Source organism: Octopus bimaculoides, chromosome 13 (assembly GCF_001194135.2).
Source record: "Octopus bimaculoides isolate UCB-OBI-ISO-001 chromosome 13, ASM119413v2, whole genome shotgun sequence".
In the NCBI taxonomy this organism is placed as follows: domain Eukaryota; kingdom Metazoa; phylum Mollusca; class Cephalopoda; order Octopoda; family Octopodidae; genus Octopus; species Octopus bimaculoides.
The window spans coordinates 20,059,264-20,066,602 of NC_068993.1; the positions used below are offsets into that span (position 1 = coordinate 20,059,264).

Sequence of the window (7,339 nt, forward strand, 5' to 3'; positions counted from 1 at the left end):
ATTCTTATTCTAGCAGCTACACTTTCAGCGCACCCACCCCCACTACTAACTTGGTCGCCCAGATAGCGGAAGCTATCGACTACCTCTAGTTTTTCACCCTGGAATGAGATAGAAGTTGTTTCCTGTTTGTTTGCAGTCTTTATTGCACCTGAACATCTGCCACAAACAAAAACTAACTTGCTAGTTAACCTGCCTTTGATGTTGCTGCACCTCTTATGTGTCCATAGCTTGCACCGGGTACATCTTATAGAGTTACTACCTACTCCTTTTCTACATACTGAGCAGGGCCATCTACCTGAAGGGGTTTGTGTTAATTTTTTTTCTTTTCTTTTTTCCAGAATCTAAAATTTTTACAATCAATGATTTCTTGTATGAAACCAAACTGGACAATATTAACTTATTTAAGATTCTACGATACTGTCAGAAAAGCCAGATTTCCAAAAAGGTAAGTGCAACCAAGTATGAATAAAGATAAAATCATGTACTTTATTTTCCTTTTCGTGGGATCCCTATTAAAATGGTTATACAGCTTTGTTATACTTCTGTATGTCTGTCTGAAGGCACATTGTGTAGTGCTTAGTATAGTTTCACAAATGTTGGGTAGTAAGTTCAATATTCATACCAGGCAGTGTGTTGTTTCGAGGTACTTCATTTCACAGTGCTTTAGTGAAACACAGCTGAAAATGAGAGCCAGCAGTAGCTGACATGTTAATATCTATGGAGTCTTATACTTTGATTTATTTACATGCCAGGCATAAGTTTTAACCTTAATGGGTCTGCAGGCTCAGAGGACGTTAATTTATGTATGCCCCACTCTCTTTATGTGTGCAAGCATGTCTCTTTATGTGTATGAGGAGAGAGGAAAGTGTTTATGTCAGTTGGTTACAATTAATAAATTGTTATGTCTGTCTCTCTCTCTTTCTTGCATGTGTGTGTGTTTGCCTCTAGTGCCAAAAAGTAGTGTTACCAAAGCATCTTCAGTGTACAGTTAGATGTACCCCATCTCTAGCATCTAGATAACCATGCCCATTTGCCTTATTCTGAACTCTAATATCTCTCTCTCTCATCCTTGCATATTAAGAGCAAATATGTGTTGATGTTAACTGAATGAGCAATAAGTGTCTCAGGACGGACATCAGTCTATTACATGTAACATTTACAGATGATCTGATACTTGTCCCCTGGCTCTATTTGAATTGGAATTCAACTGAACTGAAGCAGAATCGTATAAAAGTCTTCTATACTGTGCTATGGTATGGAATAAGTGGGCACTGCTTTTCAGGCACTAGACATTTGGCCCAGTTGTTTGGCAGTGGCTGTTTTTGGTATTAGAAACAGACACTCAAATGCACACACATTCAAACGCGCATGCACACAGAAACAAATACTTAGAAAAATGGCTGAATAGATTAAAAGATAAAGAAAGAGAGATTAAAATATATTTACTGATTTATTCACACATACACACGTGTAAAAGGTTGATAGCAACATTGAGACATTAGTCTCTCTCTATCACCATTCAACAAAAATATATTAGGAAGCAATAGAACAAACGCCGGTGGGAACAATTAACAGCAGAATATAATAAGTTTTACTTGGTGATGCTAGCCTTTACAAAACCTGTGTCATTCAGCCTGGTCGCCGCTGGTTAACTTGTAATCAGCATCTGGAGATTAAGAGCTTCGTTGAGGCATCCCAGAGGAGCGAGTTGTTGTCACATCGAAGGCATCGTGCTAAAGAAGCTTAGAAAACGCGCGAAACGCTTTAAGTACTGGCTTACTGCGCATGCGCACTCGAGGGGCTTTCGTGATGGCAAGTCCCTTGCGCATGCGTAGATTGCACTTCCTTAATGACGGCCATAATTTCGCGTCACTACACACGCACACATAAACCGAGATTATAATAAACAAAAATAGTTAAAATGGAGTTATCTCCCTTCAGATGACACAAATACTCTGTGATTTTGTTTTCGGCGAACCTTTAGTGTTTAATTAAGTAAGCATTTATCATTCAAAGAAAATATTACTACGCTTTTGTGTGTTTTGAAGATGCCATGTTTCGGGGAGAAACACCCGGGCTCATCTTTCATTTCGTTATCTGGCTGTGACAACCAACGTAAGAATCTTTCTGAGTAAGTGATGGAGAAAAAAAAAAAAGAAAAGCTGTCCATCCTTTCAGGATCACTAATATAAGATACCTGCCTGTAAAGTACCTCGATCAATCTAATTTCTAGCCATGTGTTTATATACGAAATCGATATTACACAATGCTTAAGGTGACAAGCTGGCAGAATTGTTACTGCACCAGGCAAAATCATTAGCAGTATTTTGCCTCTCTTTATGTTCTGAGTTCAAATTCTGCTGAGTTTTGGAGTTGATAAAATGAGTACCAATTGAGTACTGGAGTTGATGTAATCATCTAGCCCCTCCCCCCAAGTTTACTGGCTTTGTGCCAAAATTTGAAACCAATATTATATAATGCTTGGTTGGAACAGAATGAATGGCACATTTCTGCAGATTTTAGTTCTTATCATAACCTCATTAATGAAGTTTTGTTTTGTATTGTTTTTATAGTTGAATGGTTTTGTGGAAAAATACCAGCCATCTTCAGTAAAATATGGTAAGATGACTATTTTAATTTTTTTTTTTTTCATATTTTATTTAAGATTATTGATGTTGTTGTTATCATTACTGTAAGGTAATGAATTGGTTGTGTTAATTAACTAATTTCTCACTCCAAATTTATGAATTTGTGGTTATATTACAAATTATTATAACTGTCATGGATCAGTATTGGATAAAATACCATGCAGTATTCTGAGATCAAATCCTGCTCAGGTCAGCATTGCTTTTCATTCTTCCAGGTCTTAATAAAATAAAGTACAATCAAATATTAGAATTGATTTACTCAATGACTGAAACAAGTAAAAAATAAAAATAAAATGTTTCTAACAATTTCCTACATTCTTCTAAGGTTTTTAATCTTTTGTGTTATATAAAGTTTAAATCCAAGATTTATGGTACAAGGTACACATCGATGATGACGGATTTAAAAAGTACCAGACCATGGAACTCTGGATTTAAGAGGTTCAACCTGTATTATGAATGGCATTAATAGAAAAACACCAGTTTAAATGCCTTGCACTATTTAGTTGCATCTTTTTATGTCCTGAGTTTAAATCCCTTCAGGAGCTACTTTACTCTTCAACCCTTCAGAGTCTATCAACCAAGAAGTACCAGTAATATACTGGTTCTTAATTCTACTGACTACACCCTTCTCCCATGACTTTTTGTTCTTATGGTAATATAAGAAGTTGTGTTATTTTAGTTGTTGTTATTTCTCAGATTAGCCTTAACCCAGCAGATCTATTATCAAGTTCATATCACTTGTGCCACTCTAGTCATATTTCTCAATTACAGTATCCCAAGACTTCACTATCAAATGTGTCCTTCCTTTTTAAATGCTAGAGTATGATTTGGTTACTATTTTCAGCTGGGCAAGCAACTATGTGGCAGCTTCTTCATGAGTTTGTTTGGAACCAAATCGTATGTGTGTGTGTGTATGTATGTATATATGTATACATAATAGAGGAAATTGAAAATGCAAGTCATGGGCAGTCAAACAGATTCTCGAATACATACATGAAGATATTCAATCAATGTAATTTAATCATATATATTTATACACATCAGTATAAATTATGCATGTACAGGCGTAAAGATTCTTCAAGGGTATAAAGAATAGAAACAAATATACATAAAAATATAGGAGAAATATAAAAACATATAAAAATACATATAAAATTACATATAAATAAAGATTACATGGAAAGAGTTATGCGTGATAAATATAGGAGGTGCAAAATGAATGGGAGGTTGATAAATATAGGAATAAAAATGTCAACCTTCAAAAATGGCAAGCTGCCTAAATCGTCTAAAAATTCCTTATACATCCCTCTCTCTCTTTCGGAGAGGCACAAGCACATACACAGACATATACACATGCGGCAGTAACTTCCGCCTACCAAATTCAATCACAAAGTTTCGGTCGGCCCGGGACTATAGCAGAAGACACTTACCCAAGGTGCCACGCAGTGAGACTGACCCCGAAACCATGTAACTGGGAAGCAAGCTCCCTAACCACGCAGCCATGCCTGCACCTCTGGGATATAAGATAGAAATGACGCAAGATATCAAGGTTAAGAAAAATAAATTAAATAGGATCTGAAAATAAGAGGGTGTTCCATTTATGGCTGTTTCAGGGGTACATTACTAGTCAGGTAACTTTGATATCATGCATCATTTCTATCTCATATCCCAGATGTATAAGGAATTTTTAGACGATTTAGGTGGTTTGCCATTTTGAAGGTCGACGTTCTTATACCTATATTTATCAACCTCTCATTCGTTTTGCACCCCCTATATTTACCACACATAACTCCTTACATGTAATCTTTATTTATATATGTTTTTATACTTCTTCTATATTTTTATGTATGTTTGGTTTTATTCTTTATGCCTATACATGCATGATTTATGTTGATGTGTATAAATATATATGATTCAATTACATTAATTGAATATCTTCATTTATGCATTCAGGAATCTGTTTGACTGCCTTTGATTTGCATTTTCAATTTCCTCTACTCTGTATTTTTTCTCATTGGCTCTCTATGAGCACTCCATAAATAGCCCATACTTTCTATAACATATGTATATGTGTGTGCATATATATATGTATATATGTTTATATATATATATATACACACACACATGCACACACATTTATGTATATGCTTTTGCATCTGTGTTTGCCCTATATACCTACCTACCACTGCTTGACAACTGGTGTTGGTGTGTTTACATCTTCATAAGAGACCAATAGAATAAGTGCCAGACTTTAAAATAAGCATTGGGGTTGATTTGTTTCACTAAAACTCTTCAAAGCACCTTAGCAGGGCTGCAACTATATAACAGCTTCCTCATGAATTTATTAGAAAGAAATTATTGGTAAGAAAACAACACTGGATTGGCAGACTTTGGAAAGCGTTGAATAAAATGCCTTTTGGTATTTTTGTTAGAACCCTACACCTTTTGCGTTTAAATCTCACCAAGGTTGATTTTGCCTTTTGTCAATCAGATGCTGATAAGATAAATGCAATTGTAATGCTTGTAGTTGATTTTATTGACTATTACCTCTCCCAATTTGCCAGAATTGTGTTTATTTGAGAAATAATTTTGGTGGGTAAGAAATGCTTATTGTTTCATGGTTGAATTTTAATTTGAAACTTTTTCTTCTAATAGTACCTCTTTCTGTGAAAAAACCTGAGGATAGTCGTTCTGGTATTAGTCAGTTTTTGGAACAATTAAGCGACAAACAGAATTCTTGCAAGAATACTCCTAATAAAGGTAATGAATTTAAACATTTCCTAGTTATGTTTGTTTGGTAAATAACTTGATTTTTGAACATGTATTGAAATTATCATCGTTACCATCATCATCATCATTTAGCTTCCGTATTCCTTGCTGGACAGTTTAACTTCCATATTCCATGTTGAACTGTTTGACTAGATGTAGCAGGCCAGCGGACTGTGCCAAGCTCCAATGTCTGTTTTGGCTTGGTTTCTATGACTGGATGCTCTTCTTAGCAACCTTACAGAATGTACTGGGTGCTTTTCTGTAATGCCAGCACTTGTGAGGTTGCCAAGCAGCTTGCAAGACAAGACTCCTTGATTGAAGCAAGGTGTAGTATTGTGAAAGGTAGCTAAAATAAATACATCATGGTAAAGCTATAATGGCTACTTAAATAAACTCCTGCCTTCAATATTCATTTGTGTTTTATTTTGTGATTTGTAGAATGTATGATGCTTGTTTACAAAGTATAATATTGCATAAGTGAAGTGTGTCTGATGACAAAGGAGGGTGTGTGGGTGTGTTAAGATTAGATAGAATTAAGCATGTTCCATTGGATAAGTCATATCAGCAAGCACAAACAGTGGAACACAAGTGTACTGAGAGAAAAACTGAGCATCGAAGGTGTTTGCTCTTGTGCATTACATATAAGAATTTGGTGAAACAGACATTTGATGTGTAAGAAGGATGAGAATTGGTTGAAAATTGCCATATAATGCAGGTGAGTGTAGCCTGAAGAAGAGGGACACCAAAGAAGATATGGGCAAAAGGGTAAGGGCTATGAAGATGCTAAGCCTCACAAAGAACTGCAACAAGTGGGAAGACACTTTGCTAAGCTTAAGCTGCCATAGTAAAGCATAGTAAAATGGTGATGGTGAAGGCGGTATCAATCGCAGTTGCAGCAGTGACAGTAGTATTCTGCTATACTATATTTTATAGTGAAAGTCAGCTGCTAGCTGGCTTTTATAAACCTTGAAGGAGTGTGTTTGCTTGTCCTGCTTTTAACTGAAGCCTTTGGCTAATCAGAGCTTTGTGTGTGGATTTGTTCAACAGAGAAGCCCATCCTATATATGTGTTTTCTGTATACTTGTTGATATTTTTTGAAAATTGCTCATTTATGAGCAGTGACTTCACTTCACCTGTCAACAGGCCATCTACTGGCATTGTACCTTCAAAGATGTGTAGAATAAGGCCTGGAAAATAAGTAAGGCTTAGAAATAGAAAGCATATCAATGCTGTTGTTTCTGCAAATATATGCAAATATATGCAAATATATGCTGACAGATACCAGAGATATTAAGGCGGCGAGCTGGCAGAAACGTTAGCACGCCGGGCGAAAAGCTTAGCGGTATTTCATCTGTCTTTACGTCCTGAGTTCAAATTCCACCGAGGTCGACTTTGCTTTTCATCCTTTCGGGATCGATAAATTAAGTACCAATTATGCACTGGCGTCGATATAATCGATTTAATCCCTTTGTCTGTCCTTGTTTGTCCCCTCTATGTTTAGCCCCTTGTGTGCAATAAAAGAAATAAGAAACCAGAGATATTTCATGTTTTATGAATTTTCATATTTCTTTTATGATGCATAAGTTTATAGATCATTGTTTCATTATGTTTAAAGATTTTGATGTCTCCAATTTCATTCTATAGTTAATGTTGTTTAATTATTTTGTTTACATATCTCTCTTGAAATGCACTACCATTGTTTCATTTAATTTACAAAATACACAAAGAATCTAGTAAAATGACTATTATTATTATACTGGTGCCAGTGGCACGTAAAATGCCAGTGGCCGGTGGCACATAAAAGCACTCACACCACTCTCGGAGTAGTTGGCGTTAGGAAGGGCGTCCAGCTGTAGAAACTCTGCCAAATCAGATTGGAGCCTGGTGGAGCCAACTGGTTCACCAGTCCTCAGTCAAATCGT

At 36.0% G+C, this 7,339-nt stretch overlaps 1 protein-coding gene across 1 annotated transcript in view; it reads left to right on the forward strand.

The window, feature by feature from the left end:
* Positions 1-7,339, forward strand: part of LOC106880298 (ATP-dependent DNA helicase DDX11) — a 74,119-nt gene that overhangs the window by 27,153 nt on the left and 39,627 nt on the right. The window contains exons 16-18 of the mRNA XM_014930172.2: positions 339-445; positions 2,574-2,619; positions 5,304-5,408. Coding sequence (XP_014785658.1) covers positions 339-445; positions 2,574-2,619; positions 5,304-5,408 — 258 coding nt within the window. The remainder of the gene's footprint in view (positions 1-338; positions 446-2,573; positions 2,620-5,303; positions 5,409-7,339) is intronic.